Below are 18,265 nucleotides of genomic sequence, written 5' to 3' on the forward strand. Positions count from 1 at the left end.
ATGAAGAGATCCAACGTTGCATTGCATTACCGTGCATGACACCTTTTCGTCCATCACAGCTTCGCCATTTCTCACTCCTCCCGTGCCCGAGCATCTTCAACCGCCTTCTCCCAGTCTGTAAAGCGCATGTATGCGGCCATCATAATAGACGCACCAGCCAGTCCCGAACATGGGCCAATCCACAGTCCTCCCAAGCCCATCTGAATGGGTCCGAATGTCAAGAAAAAGGATAACGGCAGTGCGAACAGGTAGTAGACCCCCAGATTGACCCAACCCCCGATCTTTTGTCTCCCCATCCCGCGCAGGAGCCCATTGGAAATGGCCAGCAGGGCGTCGAAAAACTGTGCAGCTGCCGCGATGGGAATGACAGCTGCAACTACTGCACGGACAGCATCGTCGCTTGTGAAGATGGCAGCGATCGCGTGTCGGCAGGATGTCAGCACCACCACGTCAAACGTACCGATGCAGATGAAAATGATGTAGTGCGTCCTCCATGCTGTTCGCGCGGCGTCCAATGCTCCATGGCCGATCAGATGGCCAAACCGTGTCGACGCTGCAATGGAAATGGGGAAAGGAATGTGATACATGGTCACCGCCACGGTCACCAGAACCGATTGAGCTGCAAGACTCGCCTCGCCAAGATGGCCAGCCGCAATGGTCAGAATATCAAAGGCCAGCCACTCTGATAATGTCATGAGGACTCCAGGGAGGGCGAGTTTGACCATCGGCCCCAAATTCTGGCATGCTCGACGAAGATCCAACCCCGGCCAGCATTGAAGGTTGGACCGTGCAAAGAACCTGATGTATAAGGCCAACATGATCGGTTGTAAGTTGTTGGAAATCACCACGGCCCATGCTGCACCCGCAAAGCCCAGTTTGAAATGGAACACCAAAAGCCAGTTCCAGAGAATGTTCAGAGGGGCGCAGATGGCAATCACAACGAATGAGGCAGTGAAGTCGCCTTGCGCCTGGCAAAGTCGCTTGCCGGCCTCGAAAATTGCCCAGGCGGGTGCTCCTAGCAAGTAGATCCTCATAAAAGTGCCCGCCAAAACAGCCTCATCCTTTTCGGGTACCAGAGCTGATAGAATCCACGGCGAACAAATCCAGATGGCGCCGATAGGAATCGTCACCACGCATACCAGCAAGCTCATCCGTTGGACATGGAGACCCACCAGATGTTTCTTGCCGTTCCCATATGCTTGAGAAGTGAGGGTGTCGAGGCTGGTTGCTAATCCCTCATAGACGCAGAGACCCGTGATATTGGCCGTCATGGTTGCCAGAGACGCTGCCCCGAGCTCCTTCGTGCCCAGTCGACCGGCGACAAAGACAGTCACCAGAGTGAAAGAGTATTGCAAAAGGTAAGTCAGTATGAGCGGGCCGGAGTATCTAGCTAATAGGCCGGTCTCGGCTTTCCAGGTTGTCTCGATGTCGATGTCTTTGTCAACAGCTGTCTCGTCTTCTCCGGTTGTCCCATAGAGTCTTTGGTCGATTTGCGCCATCGACCTTCGTACGTCGTCGATGCCATGGTCGCTGAGGAGAGCGCTAGTCTCGGAGGGACGGCGTGCAGCCATTACCGCGCAACGTCAAAGAGCGTAAAACCAAATGGTGCCTAATAGAACAAGTTGAACTCAGATATCAGTCACAGCTCATATAAGTTCGATCATAGCCGAGACGACCGGTTGTGGTGGACAAGAGGTTCTAGAATCCTGCAGGAGGTAGGTAGACGTTGTCACAGCTCTTGTCACACAGACTTTGAAGAGTGTCCAGGTTCAAGTTGGCGGTGTGTTCGTGGAGATGAGCGAGCGTTACTTAGTAGGTATGAGTGGATGGATGGATCCCTGAGGAGCCCGGCGAGGCCGGTTCGGGCAAATCTATTGCTCTCATCAGGTTATCCGGAAAGCGTAAGCCGAATACGTACCATAGTTCCGAAACCGCTCCTGGGGTCTATTCGCGCCCTCTATTCGCATCGCGCCATCGTCTCTGGGTCTCTGGCTTTGGCAAGCGAATGGCTGGGGAGATGACTATGCCACCACGATCTGTTGCGGGTGGTGTGCTGCAAGTAACCACGCATACTAGTAGGCGAGTTCAACGTCAAGTCAGGCGATTGTCTGCACACGGTGCCCCAGATCCAACCCCAGGGTCAACTCGAGGTCTTGTTGCTGTCGTCTGGCACAGCTAACCAAGTCGTCGAGGGCTAAATCAACCCATTGCAGTGCTTGATGAACCCTTACACCCATCCTTGTTCTGCCTGCGCTGGGAAAACAAAACGCGTGGGAGTCGCGTCACTTAGTAGAATTTCCAGGGCGCAGTTTGGCGGGGCATCGATCGGCCTTAGGAGCCCTGCAACCAGGGAAATCGTGGCTGGACTGTAACGCCCCCAAAACACACCAAAACACCATCTCTTCCAACCATCTCACTCGCTTGTCCAGATATAAAGTAAAATACCTTATACAACCAACCTCCGGCGCGCGCTCTTCCCTGTCTCCCTGCCGTCTTAAGTCTACTGCACTGCGGGCGACCTCCAGAAACATACCAAGATCCGCAGGTACCGCACCACTGCACACCATGACGGCGTCCGTCTCCCCACACAAGGTCGCCAGTCGACATGCTCTCCCTCCATCTCCCGACCCTCCCTCTCTCAGGCTTTCCGAGTCACCTGAAAAGAACTTGAACCACCCCCAAAACCTCACCTTCCTCGAGAAGAGTCGTGGTCTGCGCAGACTACAATCCCACAGCCAACTCTCCTACGCCGGAAACATGGGCACCCAGTCCTCCAATCTAAGATCTCGTGCCGGGGTGCCAACAAGGCCCTCGCGCGAGCAGTTACACCAACCACCACCGTCCCCCAATGCCGCTGCCGCTGCCGCTGCGTCGAATGTTTCCAGCACAAATGCCACGGCCGCCTCTCGAGCTCGTGCGAACAGCGATGCGCCTTTGCCGTATGTTCCGCCACGCAGCGCTCGCAGACAACCTCCTTCAACACCGTCTTCGAATCACATAGCGAGTCATGCTCGCAAGTCCAGCCTCGAAATGACCCTTCGTGACGGACCACCTCCAGGAACGACTCCATCCTCCGCCCTCTCGTTGCTGCGCCATTCCATCCTAACAAGCGGTGTTTCAGCGACCAAGGATGGCATGTCAGACTACCGAATCTACTTGTGGCTTACACTGTTGAACGTTGCGCCGCTGCCCACCGATACATACCTTGGTCTGATCCACCGCAGTCGCAGTCCTGCATACGAGAAGATCTCCAACGACGTGTTCCGCACACTGGCGACCGACACACTATTTAAGCGACGCGTGACAGATGCGAGTCTCACCAGACTGTTGAATGCCACGGCATGGCGTATCCATGACGAACAGTCTTCCGATCCCCCGTCCGAATTCGCACTGAGGTACCCTCAAGCGACTTATCTTCAAGGCATCAACGTCCTCTCAGCGCCCTTGCTGTACGCCTCGCGTTCCGAGTCCCAAGCTTACGCCCTCCTCACATGCCTCCTGTCCGAGCATATCCCATCCTACCTTTCCCCGACTATGTCCGGCGTCCACCGGGGGTTGGATCTGATTGACCGCATTTTGTCATACATCAATCCCACACTCTCATCCTTCTTGCTCAGCAAGTCATTACCCGCGAAGATCTACGCCTTCCCGTCGGTCTTGACGCTTTGTGCATGCACGCCGCCTCTCCCAGAAGTCCTAAAGCTCTGGGACTTTCTGTTCGCGTTTGGGGTTCACCTGAACGTTATATGTGTTGTGGCTCAGCTCTTGTTGCTCAAGGACAAGCTTTTGGGAGAACCCAGCCCTGCGAAGGTGTTGAGGAGTTTTCCGAATCTCAATGCCGAGGAGGTGATCAAGATGACGGTCCTGATCGTGAGAGAGCTTCCAGAGGATGTTTACCGAGATGTCGTGGCCCATGGCAGGGTGGCGGCTTAACCGAAGAAGCAGTGTCCAATCGGATCTGGATTGGCTTGCATCACTCCATCTTTGAGTCGGGGCTTCTAGTTGACTGTGCCAGCGGGTAGGGAGGCAGACTTCAGTCTCCAGTCGACACTGGCGGACAGGGATGCATACAGTTGCACATCAACACACACGCCGCCGGCTTCTCGACCAGGCGGGAAGTCGTCACCCATTCATGGCATCTCGGCCTCTTTGCCCTTTCACCACTGTACTTTTATGATGTTGGAAACGACGAAACGACCATGATATCACCACATTCACCTGCGTCATGTGGAAGATGAAATCACGAAGCATATGCAAAAGAAAAAGCAGAGACGGAAAAGCTAGCTAAAGATAGAGTCAATACCACTTTGTCTCCCTGGATTCAAAGCCACTGCTGCAGGACCTCTTAAGGGCAGTCATGCTCGCTGAACCACACAGTCTAGTAGTTTGTGTGTCAACGACCATCTGACAGGCAGACTTCACTACGATTCCTGCTGTGTTGCATCGTCCGCCGAATCGGAGGTCGTCTACAGTGGTACACATCCAATACCACTAGTCCTTCTGAACTCGTAGTCTGTTCCATCCGTTTCTATAGCCCAAGGCATTCGCTACGATGGCCATTCGCTGCCACTTTTGACGAACTCTGGTCATTGTGATGGACCGTCGCCAGTGACCATTCATTGCGTATTTCGCGAACAAAACATGACTTTTTCCGTATTCGGATCGGTCTTTTTTCTTCTGAACAGCATAGCATGTCAAGGATTCAACGCTTCAGATCCAGATCCCCGTGAATGTCGCCAGTGATGACCCCGAGCCCCGTATTGCTTCTCTGCCTCCGTCGGCCCCAGACGTCATAGGCCCATTCGGTGAGCTGGAACGTCCAGCCGCCAGCGACCAGCACGCCACTGATGACATTGACCAACCTGACAATCAAGCCCAGAAAGCTGGAGCGCTGCTCACTGACGATCAACAGGATGGGCTCGATGTCGTACTTGAAAAACACGCCGGGCACGGTGTTGGGCGGGACCTCGCGCGACTGCGACGTGGCGGCGTACTGGTTGGTGAAGACGGATTTTGAATCGCGGCCGGCGCGCGGGTTGGGGACGTGGCGCACGATGCCGTCCTTGTCGCGGCTCGAGTTGGGCGCCAGGTCCAGCGTCGGCGGCTGCGGGATGGCGGCCGGGTCGAGGGCGCCGGAGGAGGAGGCGACGCGGCGCTTGGTGAAGATGGTCGGCACGATGGACAGGTAGTACTGGTAGCGCATGAAGTGGGCGTCCTTGTTGGTGGCGACGGCGGACGTCTTGTCCAGTGGGTTGAGGAGGCCCGGGTAGTGCGGGCCGAAGGACAGCTCGTTGATGTGGTGCGAGAAGTTGAACCGGCCGTGGTCCAGGTGCTGCTGCATCCCGAACTCCATGTAGCCGTGGCCGCGCGCCGTGATGTGGAAGTCGCCCTGCACCTTGTTGCCCTCGAGCGAGCCGTAGATGCGGCACGCGTCCACGGGCATCCCGGCCCTCAGCCGCGGCGACTTGGCGAACTTGCGCCCCTGGTTCTCGCGCATGTGGCCCAGCACGTGGCCGACGTGCGAGTCCTCCTCCTCCTCTTTGGTGCGCTGCTCGTCGCCGCCGTGCAGGCCCTGGTATTGGGAGCGGCGCGACCGCTTTTTGCGCAGCAGCCATCGTTGCCGCGGGTCCGTCCAGATCCCAAAGTTCGTGTCTTCTTTCGTCAACAGGTCGCCCGCCATGATCCGGTCCATCGCCGCGTCTTGCACGTTGACGTGGAGGTCGCGGCACGGCATCGCCACCACGATGTCGAGGTTCAGCTGGAGTTCATGCCCGACTCCGCGCTCGACCGAGAAGTGGTGCGTTTCGCTCCCCGTCCACCATGTTCGTAGTTCGTTCAGCGTCAGGCACGTGCATAGGATGATGATCGCTAAGGTCCATTGGCCGCCGCGCGCTGTGGCAGATGTGTAGCTTGGTTTGGTTTTGGCTATGAAGCGAAAGGACGCACATGTCAGTTGACAAAGACGAAAACATGGACAAGAAGTCATAGAGTTCACGGTGCGCGGGTCCACATATGGACAAACATCTTGGAAGAGACTCTGTACTCACGGAAAGCGTCAAACGTCCGTAGTCCTGACAAGCCAGTGTCATCAAAGGCAGACTCGTCGAGACCATGTTTGTCGAAGGAGTCCATCTGGACGGGGGAGGGACTCGGTGGCTCTACTCTCCAAGCATGCAAACTGTATGTGAAGACATTGGGGACTGTTCTTTTCGACTCGAAACGGACGCAGTGGGATAGTGGCTCACGATTCTATAGCGCGCAGTTGCAGAAGGCGGGCATTCCAATGTTCGGGCTCTTTTGGCCAGATGTTATTTCATGCAGCGTTCAGCCTTGGCCTCGTCACGGCGTTAATAATCCCCGACGAGGCTGAACTCTGAAGTGTCCATGACATATAGGTGCCAGTCAAGATGGCGAAACAACAAGGCACCACTGCAATGTAATACAGGTTTAAAGACCTCTTGAAAACATAGTCACAGTTTCATATCATATTCGCATTTCTCATCAGGCATACATTGCAGCTATTGCTGGGACGCGTGACTGCTGGCTAATTCCAACTCCATCAACAAAAGCAAAACACAATGCCATCTGGGTATCTCTGTAGAACTGTGTCTCAGTCAATGCCCTGCTGCTCGCTTTGACGCCTATGACAAGACCTCTGTCATCCCAGAAGCCATGACCAAATAAAATGCAATGTTCACTCTGCGCAGTCGTGCATCCCTCATCCGCAAATGCTGAGTTCTAGCATCAACCGTCACCGCACCGTCATTCCTCGATAGGCTCCAAAGAAAAGTCGGCCCTTCTCTCCGCCCCACACACTGACCATCTTTTCCTCTCCTTGTTGCTCCGAAGGTTACTTGCCCGGCTGTCGAGAGAAGCTTTCCTCCGTAATTCGCCCAGATCGCCATCTTCACCTTTCATTTTTGCCTCTTCTCCTTCTTGAAGGAGGGCGGCCTCTTCAGCGTCCGGAGTGTCCTCAATTGTCTCCAGAGAGCTGATAGATGGTGACCGTGAACGGAGCGAGGTGGGAGTGCTGGGCATGCTGGATGTGGAGCTGACAGAATATGCCGGGTATGCCTCGTAGGTATATTTCTGCGATGTGAAGGACGGCGATGGCGAGGTTCTCCCCGACATGCTAGGACTCACAGCCCTTGCGTGCAGGGAGGGAGCACTTGCACTTTGATGCAAGGGAAACCGACGGCGGGATCTGGGAAACGTGTGCGAATATGAAGCACTGGGTGACTGATGGGGCGCCTCCACATCTCCTGACAATTCTAGTTCTGCATTTTCCGGAATGTTTGGCTCGATATTCAGACCGCTCCATGATGACATAGTGTAGTTTGGGTACGGCTCCTCCATCGCGGACCTCAGTGGGCTATGTCGCCTTCCTGAGTATAACGGCGAGGAAGGTCTTCTGCCCGTAGCGTAAGGAGTGATGTATCGACCCGACGAGTCTACTCCCGGAGACGAATGGGCTCGCTGCATCGGTGGTAGACTGGTGATTCCACCAGTTGACAGGGGTCTCATCTTTCGGGGAGGAGACTGGGCACGTGGTCTGGAAGGCGTAGTTGTCGGGAAGGGTTCGCCGCGGCTGGAATGCATTTCGTGACCGACCGTCGGAGAGGATGCCGGTGGAGGTGATGAGGGAGGATCGGAAGGCTCATACTGAGGAGAGGGAGGCAGCGCAATCTCCTCGGCGGATATCTGAAGCGAGGCTATGGACGAGGGAATAGGTAAGAAGGAGGAAGCAGTCTGTTTTGAAGGCAGTGTTGTCAGCGGCGCCATGCTGGTCCGTGTGTTTGTTGATAGTTGCGGCGGTGTATTTAAAACTCTGGACGAAGTAGAAACGTATCGGTGTTCATAGTGCTGCAGGTGGCGGTGTTGAAGATGCTGCTCGTGGAACGCTGGGACATCGGCCACAGGACAGGAGTGTAGCATTCCTGACCGATCCTGTCAATTGAGGAAGGTCCAACACTTGTGTCAATTCAATCTGCGATACTGCTCCAGGGCGGCGTTTGAGGTCAACCAGTCACTTCTCGCGTATCCCAGGCTCCCGCATCTGAAGATAAGATGCTGAATGGGAGGAGTGAGAGCCGCTGGGGGCTTTAGAAAGGATAGAGAGAGACGAAGAGGAAAGGATCGAGTCGAGACCGTTTAGGGACTGTAGTAGTAGGAGGTGCTGTGGATGCAGGTGGATAGGTGGGTAGGAGTGTAGGAGGGTATAGATGTGTCCAGCAGTTGTATCAGTCGTAGTGCTGCCAAATGGTGGAGATGCACTTGCACTGCCAGTGGTGAATTTAGGCTTGAACCCCCTGGAATGACTGGGGACGGGCAGCACGTTTAGTGGCTAGATGCCCGTAAAAAGGTGCCTGTAGGTGATGACTTCTGGGGCGCGTCAAGTTCCAGCGACTCATTTAGTGGCTCAGCAATAATTTAAACCAAAAATGACAGTAGTAAGCACTGTAGTAAGCCTGGTGGGATCTTAGTAATAACTAGTAGCCTGGGAGGCAATTCACTCCCCTGCGTATGACGGGCAGGCTGATTGTAGTAGCGAAAAGAAAAAGAACTGTACAATCAGTGCCAGAAAATCAGTTCCGCTCGTCTTATGAGGCTTTTGCATTTTTCCTAATACTACTAACACAGCTAACTCAACCTTGCTGACATATTTTTCACGTTTTCGACCTACCGCAGCCTCCTTAGCCTTCCGCCACGGCTTCTCCCTTGGCCTCTAGTTCATCGTCCTCTTTTTCTTCCACGCGGCAAGGAACCGCGTCCACGGGCTCGTTTGGTGAACCAACAGGTCCATCGCGGCTCCGGCGGTCCCGTTTATGCCTCGTGTCTCTGGCGGTTGAACGCCCGTGCACTCAATAGCCTCGTCGCCTACACCAGTTTCTGCAAGTCACCATGCCATTCCTAGACGCCCACGCCGTACTCCCGCTCTGATCTTCCAGCTCTTCCACAGCGTCGGGTCTCCCACGTGGAAGTTATTCGGTACGATGTCCACAAGCGGTTACTTGTTGCGGAAGAGTGCGAGTTTTTAGACTGGCGCATGGACCTGAAGTGAAGAGCACAGGCAAAGGGAAAATGACAAATCTGTGCTTAAACTCTGGGAGATGCCGTCTTCGCCCCAAGGCGTGCATTCTGCGACGGGAACATGGTTGCGATGAGGCGCACCTCCGAGAGGCGCTTCTGCTCTTGCAATAATGACCACTTCCAGCTTGGATGACTTCGGAGAACGCCACCTCTGACCTTGAATAACAGCAAAGACCGCGGATGATCTGAAGAGTCCATAGTGGGACACATCATCACGATCTTCCTACCTCAGGTGCGATACGACGGTGGGTACTCTAAGTCGAGGATACTTGTTACGAAGGTGAGCCAGTTGAAGTGCACTCATCATTCTTCCGCCGGGAATACCACTCCTTGCCTTATCTGCTATTGGAGTCTGGTTGACTGGGGTATGCGACAATAAGGCGGAAGTGTGCTCGAGCTGAACGGATACTGTCGAGAGTGATTATACCAGCCACGGCCGACTAAGAGTCCTCTCCAAACCATCACAACAATGACAAGCATCCTTGAATACTGCTTCTACTGCTGCCACAACCAAGATTCTGCCAACGGAGACAGGGCGAGACGGATGCGCAGTCTTCTTAATTGCAGAGAAGAAAAACTTCTGGACTGTCCACTCTCTCTTGTCCATCGAATAGCTCTACTCTTGACAACGAAGGTGGTATGAACTCCCTAAGGCTTGGTAAAGCAACAATGCTTCAGGGAAACTACCTACCCCTATGTCGTCTTAACGTGGCTGGCTAGAACATCAATATTACCCCAGCTTCTTCGCCGTGGTAAGAATAGCAATCCACTCCCAGCTGATCTCACCAGCCCCATACTTCTCTCTCATGAAACTCTCAACAACACTCTTTGCCCGCTCACCATGTTTGACCTGCTGCTCCTTGCTCCAAGCACCGCTTATCGCAAAGCCCACCGACCCTCTAATCATAGGCAAGAACTCATCCACACCCGCCCACACACTGGTATGGGGGACAACCTCGACAACGACATTTCCAAACCCAGCACCCTCCAGGATCTGCTTGACCCACCCTTCATCATCCCAGCATCCATCCGGAGACATGAACTTGCGCAACCCCTCTTCGGTGCCCATGGCCGGGAGGTCGGGGTCCGTCGCAAAGGCATCGCGCACGTCGGCATACCAACCGACCTTCTTCCACGAGGCAAGACCAAGTGTGCCGCCGGGGCGAAGCATGCGGTGCATCTCGCGCAGTCCGGCGCGCCAGTCCGGGAGCAGCATCGGACCGAAATTCATCAAGATATGTGTATACTCGGCGCTGGGGAGGTTGGTGTCCATGGCATCGGCTTTGATGGCTTTCGCATTCGGCCATCCGCAAGCCTCGATGCGGTGAGCGACGGCGTCGACCATGGCGTCGGCGAAGTCGGAGCAGGTTAGGCTCCGCAGTCTTGGACCGGACGATGTTGGTTTCTCTTCACCTTCACCATCGCCTTTGTCGCTACTATCGCTCTCACTCTGGCGCTGGCTGTGGCCTAGCATGTCCATCAACTTGGCAGCCACGACACCCGTCCCGCATGCTAGATCGAGCACGACCAAGTCATTGTCATTGTCGAGATCCGGGAGGATTGTACGAACGACTAGATCCTGTGCATAGGGCCCAGTAACTGTCTCTGCTGACGTGTATGTTTTGGCGAACTCGGACGAGTCCCACATCAGCGTGTCTCTTTGGGGGGCCGCAGACATGATTTGATCAAATTGTAACAGCTGTGGAAGGAAAAAAGAATGAAGCTCTATGAAGGCCGTACAGCTTTGCCGGTTGATGGGCTAGAATGAGAGCCTGTTGGAAGAGGGCTGCTCTTGGAGATGGAAGCACCGGGAATTCCTAGGTTGGTGAATGCACAGAAAGGAAGTGGCAGTAGCATGCATAGAGCGATTAATATACCTATATTCCGTCTCATATCTACTGGTCGTGTCCTCCTTCGTGCTGCCCCGCCGGAGACATATTGTTATCTTGCAGTATCGAATGTCTCCGAAGGACGTCTAGCCCGCTCACCATGCCAGTTCCTCAGATCATGAAACATCCCTGTCGGTCTTTTGTGCATCGTGTTCGGTTGTGACTGCGAGGACATTATGTCCCTGAGGTATCAGGTGAGAGCAAGTAAGCCCTGTGTGAAGATTTGACGGGCCCGGTACGAAGGCGCATTGTACTTTTGAGGATTCTTCGAAGAGGAAAAGGTGTTGGAAACGGACGAGCTGAGGCGAGGCGAGGCTGAACATGGGCCAATCGGAGACATTTGACAGTTGGTGCCGGCTAACTTGCCTGGCTGGGAACTTTGTTTACGGGCGATTTCACTAGTATCTGTTAGGACTAGTAGTACGTACCTACAGTGTCTTTACTGCCATGGTCAAAGATGCCTTATACCAGGTCTGGGCTTAAAGCAATTCCCTCAGACGAACCAAGCAGGGTTGCTAGTATTTGCAGATACTCCGTCATCTGATGTGCATGCCAAACCCGACCATCTGCGACGACCCACGTCTGAGCCTGTCACTCCGCAATCATGCCTCATGCCTATTCCCGTCAGAACACCAGTCCGATCTCCCTCGAAGGCAGATAAAGCCAGAGAGGGTCAATCCCTACAGCAAACTAGTCGTGGTCAAACGAGGTCCCTGACGAGGCTGACGAACAATGTCTCAAAGGCACCGTCACAGTTGAAAACAGATGTGGACTCTGCCACAACGATCACCAGCAGTGCGACACGACAAGCCCGGGAAATCCGTCCTGGCATTTCCCGGAGTGTCCCAGTTGCTACACCGGCAGCCGGGCATGGGCGAAGCCTGTCGGCCGTGAGTGCGAGGAACGCTTCTGCCAAAGATGATACCTCAGACAGGTCACGAGCTTCGTCGCAGAAGGCAGACACTACTGCGCCGGGCAAGTCGGTACATGGTCGAAATGTGAGCGTTGCCACAACCAGGCCAGGCACGACGCACAGTCGGACCATAAGTGCCTCTACAAGCGCAGATACGGGCACCCGGAATCTGCATGGAGCAATTCCGAAGCGGTCGGGATTGACTGACAAGCCGACTTTGAAGAAACCCGACTTCAACAACTACAAGCAGCATTACAGCCCTAAGAAGACAACTCAGGTTTCCGCAGCTGCGTCCGCACCTGTTCGATTGGGAGGCGGAGGAGCAAGTGTCGGTGAAACCTCTACTGAGACTCGTCGTTTGCAAGACGAGCTATTGCAACTGGCAGTGCTGTATGAGAAGTCGCAGAGTACGCTCCAATCATACGAAAGCAGCATCAAGACGCGCCTCGCAGCGTGTTCGGATGGCCTCAAACAACAAATCCAATCCCTCGAGTCTGTGGAAAGAGGACAGCTAACTAAAGTCAACGCGGATGCGGCGAAGACCTGGACTGAAGCTGGCTCAGCAGTATCTGCGGGATCGAACAGGTCGCTTATTCTGGCACACTCAGTGAGAGTTTTGAATGAGATTACCGCACGGGGCGGACCTTTGGACATTGTTATGTCGCAGTTCGATGAGTGGCAGGTATCCGCAGTTTCAAAAACTTCGAATCGCGCGAACCGCGATGCTCGAGATTCAACGGCACCAGGTCTACTTGCTCCGCTAGATCCGCAATGGTCAGCCTTGGTAGACAGCGTGCAGAATAGAGTCAGAACTTGCTCGGAGTCATTGGCGGATCTGCAAGGGCCATCCGACTCTTCGTCAATTGGCCTGTTGCTCAAAATGCTCTCTAGGCTTGCCGAGGAAATACTGCGGGAGATCGCGATTTGCAGGGACGTGGAAGCCTTTATTCTTCAACGAGAGCAGGAGTGGATGGAAGCTGCAATCAGCCGGGCTCTATTCGAAGCGGGTAGTCACAGCCCAGGACAGCTTGGACAGCTTGGACAGTCTGGACACCACCATGTGAGGAAGGGCATATGGGACACTCATGGGACCTGATCAGTATCCTGTCCAAGCTGTTCTTCCACTCATCATTGAAGACCATGGCCGCTTCTTCTTTACAGTTACCGTCCAGGGTATGGTAATAGCAGCACCAAGTGCCGGCATCCTGCATCGGCAATGCAGAGACACTGCTCTCTTTGCTGGCAGTGATGACATCAGAATATGATGTCTTTATGCTTATCAATTCAGTAGGTACTTGGGGAAAATCCTATCAATTGGGGAGGACTTGCGCAAATTGGAGTGAGCGGAGGGTTGCTATCTCTGCTGTAGAAAAGCATCCAGAAGATTCACAGGCAATGTGACTGTTCACAGCGTGTGATTGCCGCGGTTTGCAGCCGGAGGCTGACGGATCATCTTAGCCGGTCTGGTCAATCAGCGGCCTGTGGTCTCTTCTTTTTGTACGCCCGTAACCATAGCCAGATGATAGGCCCGATTATCATCCAGGTGGTCGAGGGCGTCGACGACACTCCTCATAGTTCTCACGATGGCATTCGTCAAAGATCAAAGAGTTGCAGAAGCCAATCTGAAGAAAGTGACCTGAAGCGAAACTCGCTCCCCCAACCCCAAAAAGCTGATGCGACCAGCCACTCAAAGTCGTCAGTCAGACAGAACAAACTCACCTTTCCCTGGTCGGCCTGGCACAATTCTGCAAGCATGGATGGTGACGGTCCGGCTGGTGGTAGAGTCAATGCTACGAGGCGCCACCAGGTAGGTACCTAGGTACTTGTAATAAAGTACACGAGGTCGTGGTAAAGCTCTCTACGCTGTATCCTGTTTCGGCCGAATTGCATGCTTTTCTGTCTTCCCTTGCCCTCCTGGAAAGGGTATCAAGATGCGACATGGTGAATTTAAGGTGGTTTCTAGCCATCTGCGAAGACCACCTCATTCATGTGGTGGACTGATCAACGTTTCTGGTATCTAAAGACAGATGCTATAGGTCGATGGGAAGGCAGAGGGTTACAGTAGGATGGTTCCCGCGTTGGCATTCATGACCCTTGCCGCACAAGTTGTGGCGGAAGCTGGAGTCGTTGAGAGCTGAAGAAGGAGGTGTCAGAAATCGTGGAAGTCGATGGACTGCGGGTACCACTGCAAAGGGAACCGGGAATTGTTGAGGAGGAGTGGTAGGTGATTGCCCTGAGATCTGTCCTGCCACTGTTTCGTTGATGAGGAAGGACGATCTCGACGAGCCTGAAGGAAGCACAGAAGCACTTCCGCGGGCTGTGGCCGGTGTGTGCCATGTGGCGGTAGGATCGCGTTACATAATCTGTGACAAAGCGGGAATCGGGGCTCCGAAGAGATAAAGTGCGGTCTTGGCGACTTCTAGTCTTAGTACTAAGGTACTAGTACTACTAACTACCTTAGCCTCAACAATACTAGTACTTCCTACCTCCTAGAAGTTGAGCATAACGCAAATCCTCATCTATGCTTCATGAACCATGCCACCTAATCATCGACATTGCAAAATGATGACTTGTCGTATGCTGACTTATACTGAACCTGCAGGATTTTCTCCGCAGTCACACTCAGTATTCCTTTGCTGACATGCTAGATACTCTTGAATTACAGCAAGATCAGAATGCTCTCTAGAGGAATCCCACCCGAAAACATACTGCCCGCCGGACTGCGAGTCTGTGTGTCCAATCATTCCCCGCGGCCCGCTGCTCCTCTCTCTATATGGCAGGAACACCTCGGTCCCCAGGTGGTGGAAGGGAAAATACTAGCAGAGGCAAACCCCGAAGAGGAAAGACATATGCCTGACTAATAAAAGCCACCTCCATCATTCTTCACAGGGATCAATATGATCCCTGCACCGCGTGAATGCATCATGATGGGCACGAAGAACAGAACAGAACAGATGGACTATCATGTCCCAGGCCACAACAGATGAGGCTGTCTACCATGGCAGTACGTAGTAGCAGTGGGAAGCGGGACACCCAAGGCCGTCGGATACTAACGCGGAATCCCGCTACTAATACTAAAAAACCACCGACCGCATCTCGTCCGCACCTCGTCCGCACGCTCACGCCCAACCGCAGCCCATTGTTTTCTGTCTGCTGACGCCCCTCATGCAACCCTCTTCCGACCTGCTTCCTGAACAGTGGCACTCTTTTGAAATGTTTAGCGAAATTCGCTGTAGCAGTACGTACTAGTATCCTTTCGAAATCCTCGCAGTCTCTTTCATCTCTTACCCCAGACGCGCCCTCTCGTTACAGGCCTCGTCCTTGTCCTTTGCCCCATCTGCCTCTAGCCACTGTGGACTCCTTGATACGCCATCCCGCCACGTCCGCTTAGGCATGCCCTCGCCCTGGCTTTCGTCGCACCTCGCGAGCATGCAGCCTTCGAAACTCGCCTTCTACGCCAGCCGTCAATAATAGACCCAGGGCAGAAAAGAGAAGGAGACCTTGCCATTGCCTCGTCTCGCCTCATCCATAGCGTAGGCTACTACTGCCTCGCCACCAGGAGCGTCTATTCTCCGACTGCGCATACATCAAATGCTGCTCTGCCGATTCCACTCCCCTACAAAAAGGATACGAAGCTGGGGGAAGGTTGCAGGGGGTGATGGAAGGTGATTCTCAGAGAGAGCGGGATGACGAGTGGAAACCTCCCTTTGGCATCATACTGTCACGTTTGAAAAGTGCACCGGAGCCGCGACGTTTAGATGGCCCAATCGACCAATCCTTCGATTCTATACCGCGCAAACGTGAGTCTCCTCTGGCTCTGTCGCGCCAGCGGTCAGTTGCGGAAGGGTTCTCTCCAAGCCGGCACATGTGGCAGTCCCTCGATTCTGGCGGCCACAGGGAGATGGCGCAGCCGCCAGACAAGAGGTTGCGCTTGGACTACACTCCCGTGAGTGTGGGAGCAGAGAAGGAATCTGCAAGCGGCAGAATTGACCCTCATGTATGTGCTGTTGCCCCTGTGTCATGCTACTCGCACAAGGTTTTCGACAAACCCCCGCTGATTGCACTTTTGGTTCCCAGGCCTGGCGCCATGTCTCCTCGCTTGAGCCTCGTTCTCCCGCACAATACCCGGAAGGCGACGCCCCGTATCGTTTGCCTCTCGGGTCCTGCGGGAATTGTACAGACACCGAGTCTTTGGTCTTGGAGTTGGTGACCGGGGTTCTGGATCTTCAGTCCCAGATTATCCAAGCTTTATCAAACCCCACTGCCCGCAAGAGTCACAGCATGGTAAGTAGTATTCGGCCGTAGTGTGGAGGAGAGCTAACCATGCGGATGGTAGTCTGTTGGGTCAGAGGTGACCAGGCTGGGCCTCAAGCAGTCTCTTGCCTGGACGATCAATGAGCTTCGCACGGCCGCTCGTCTGGTGCAGGAGAACGCGACTCCCAAGCCCGGATTACCATCTCTGGCCAACGTCGTCCGGCCGCCCTTTGGGACCGACGTACGTCGATTATCAATCTTTGGCCAGTCGCCGCCAGCTGCGTCCTATATAGACCCTTTCCGCCGCATGCCTCTTCATATAGACCCTCGTCGAGGTGACGATCTCCACGGCAGAGCCACCGATTCTCCTCCTGAACAAATGCCACCACATCCGGATCAACAATTGCCTCCCATTCAACGAAACGAGGAGATGCAGCGGACCCAAGCGCACGAGCAAATGCCGCCAGGTACAGGACACTCACCTCATCCAACATCCAGTACCTCCATTTTCAGCTCGACACATTCGCCCATCCAAACTCAATCATCCAGCCGGACCTTGCCTTCTCCGCCAGGCGCTCAATTTCCTTGGGTAGGCAGTTCAAGCTCCGCACCGTATTCGCCGACTCCTATGCAGACCGCTCAGAAGAGCCATCTTCAGGACCTCCAGCATCAGATATCGACCAAGACCTTGGCTCTACAGACCCTACAACGCGAACATGACCAGCTTCTGGCCGCATTTTCACGATCACATGTTCGGTGTACAGCTTTGGAGAAGAAGTCGCAAGTCTCAGATCACGAAATCAACACCTTGACTGAAGACAAGCTCCGGCTTCAGCAACAGGTTGACGCCCTAGAAGATCAGGTCGAAGAGTTGAGCAAAGCACGCGAGGAAATCCAAATGCAGTCCTCAGCTGACATGGCACAATGGCGGCAGATCATGGCCATGTCATCGCAGCTGCAGCTCAAAGGTTCAGAAGAGACGCGGCAGTACAAGGCCGACCGGGAGGCATGGGATCGAGAACGTATCTCGCTACAAAAACGGGTGGAGGCACTCGAATCCGCAAAGGGTGTCCTCCCCGACCGAACAGTGCTATCTGACTCGACAACCCCTGTGTCGAATGACGCAGTGCTGACCTCCGACTCTCTCGAGTTGCTTAGAGATGAAATTCTCAAAGTTAGGCGACGTTGTTTTGAACTGGAATCACTACTGCAGGAACTTGCTGGCGAGACTGACCAGATTGACACTGCCATCAGTACACTGGAGAGGTTTCGGAAGGCACTTGCTGGCAGAAAGCGGCGCCTCGAGGATAGCTAGGTGAGGCTGGAAACCTGATTGAGACACATCTCCCAGACTTTGAATGAGCAGACGCAGCATAAGGCAGGTCGTTGACTGAGCCGCTGTCTCGAGGTACGGCTCTTGCTCAACCGCATTGGCACCACCTCGCTCCGCCCGGGGACACGGTGAAACACTCCCACAGCACTCAGCGGTCTGGCCGAATGATTCGCCTTCCATATCATCTTGCGGCCGCCGAGGCACAGTCGCCCGATAGCGAGGTCAGCGTCGGGTGACGGCCCGACTAGTTTTGACCGTGCTAAATCCTATCCTGCGGAGCAAGGGGCAAATGCGTACCTTATGTTGCAGGTGGGTTGATATGAGCAGGGGGCAAGGCGCATGGATGACACACGGCCGTACCATCTACCTACGTCCGTAGGCATACCGAAGATTTGTCACCAAGGGAGGCGGTTATGGAAGCAGATACTGGGGCCATTCCGCGCACAACATATCGTCAGCGAAGCATCTCCGTGGTCACCGACCACTAGTTAGCACTGTGGGGAAGGAACAACGCGCTTACCAGTCCGGACATTGCGACTTCGACGAGACCTCGTTCCTTTGCGCCCTTTGCGCCCCACTGGCTTCGGCCAACATTGCATCGACAGCGTACCCAGTCACACTCTCAAGCTGGCTAAGGGACAGGCGGGGTGATGGTCGATGGTGGTGGCGGTACTTTCGCTCAGCCTGCAATGAATACCTATGCACACAAGAGACAAAGCTTGACTGTCCCGAGGGTATACTAGTATATCTTATGTCTTATATCTTGGTACCCCTGACAAATGCATA

The 18,265-nt window shown here is 54.3% G+C and overlaps 7 protein-coding genes across 7 annotated transcripts; 3 read left to right on the forward strand and 4 right to left on the reverse strand.

The window, feature by feature from the left end:
• Nucleotides 1-71: 71 nt before the first annotated feature.
• Nucleotides 72-1,571, reverse strand: A1O1_06816 (uncharacterized protein; the record flags this gene model as incomplete). The annotated part of the gene is made up of 1 exon (XM_007727693.1): nucleotides 72-1,571. One exon carries the CDS (start codon nucleotides 1,569-1,571, stop codon nucleotides 72-74), a length of 1,500 nt encoding a protein of 499 aa, XP_007725883.1.
• Nucleotides 1,572-2,565: 994 nt separating this feature from the next.
• Nucleotides 2,566-3,933, forward strand: A1O1_06817 (cell cycle arrest protein BUB2; the record flags this gene model as incomplete). The annotated part of the gene is made up of 1 exon (XM_007727694.1): nucleotides 2,566-3,933. One exon carries the CDS (start codon nucleotides 2,566-2,568, stop codon nucleotides 3,931-3,933), a length of 1,368 nt encoding a protein of 455 aa, XP_007725884.1.
• Nucleotides 3,934-4,702: 769 nt separating this feature from the next.
• A1O1_06818 (uncharacterized protein) lies at nucleotides 4,703-6,132 on the reverse strand (the record flags this gene model as incomplete). Its single annotated transcript, XM_007727695.1, has 2 exons — nucleotides 4,703-5,925; nucleotides 6,048-6,132. 2 exons carry the CDS (start codon nucleotides 6,130-6,132, stop codon nucleotides 4,703-4,705), a joined length of 1,308 nt encoding a protein of 435 aa, XP_007725885.1.
• Nucleotides 6,133-6,762: 630 nt separating this feature from the next.
• A1O1_06819 (uncharacterized protein) lies at nucleotides 6,763-7,782 on the reverse strand (the record flags this gene model as incomplete). The annotated part of the gene is made up of 1 exon (XM_007727696.1): nucleotides 6,763-7,782. One exon carries the CDS (start codon nucleotides 7,780-7,782, stop codon nucleotides 6,763-6,765), a length of 1,020 nt encoding a protein of 339 aa, XP_007725886.1.
• A 2,038-nt stretch (nucleotides 7,783-9,820) lies between these two features.
• Nucleotides 9,821-10,768, reverse strand: A1O1_06820 (uncharacterized protein; the record flags this gene model as incomplete). The annotated part of the gene is made up of 1 exon (XM_007727697.1): nucleotides 9,821-10,768. One exon carries the CDS (start codon nucleotides 10,766-10,768, stop codon nucleotides 9,821-9,823), a length of 948 nt encoding a protein of 315 aa, XP_007725887.1.
• Nucleotides 10,769-11,590: 822 nt separating this feature from the next.
• On the forward strand, nucleotides 11,591-12,988 carry A1O1_06821 (uncharacterized protein; the record flags this gene model as incomplete). The annotated part of the gene is made up of 1 exon (XM_007727698.1): nucleotides 11,591-12,988. The coding sequence occupies one exon, from the start codon at nucleotides 11,591-11,593 to the stop codon at nucleotides 12,986-12,988; it is 1,398 nt and encodes a 465-aa protein (XP_007725888.1).
• A 3,465-nt stretch (nucleotides 12,989-16,453) lies between these two features.
• Nucleotides 16,454-17,461, forward strand: A1O1_06822 (uncharacterized protein; the record flags this gene model as incomplete). Its single annotated transcript, XM_007727699.1, has 1 exon — nucleotides 16,454-17,461. The coding sequence occupies one exon, from the start codon at nucleotides 16,454-16,456 to the stop codon at nucleotides 17,459-17,461; it is 1,008 nt and encodes a 335-aa protein (XP_007725889.1).
• Between the last annotated feature and the right edge of the window lie 804 nt (nucleotides 17,462-18,265).

The sequence above is a fragment of the Capronia coronata genome (assembly GCF_000585585.1).
Source record: "Capronia coronata CBS 617.96 chromosome Unknown acBCG-supercont1.6, whole genome shotgun sequence".
NCBI lineage: Eukaryota > Fungi > Ascomycota > Eurotiomycetes > Chaetothyriales > Herpotrichiellaceae > Capronia > Capronia coronata.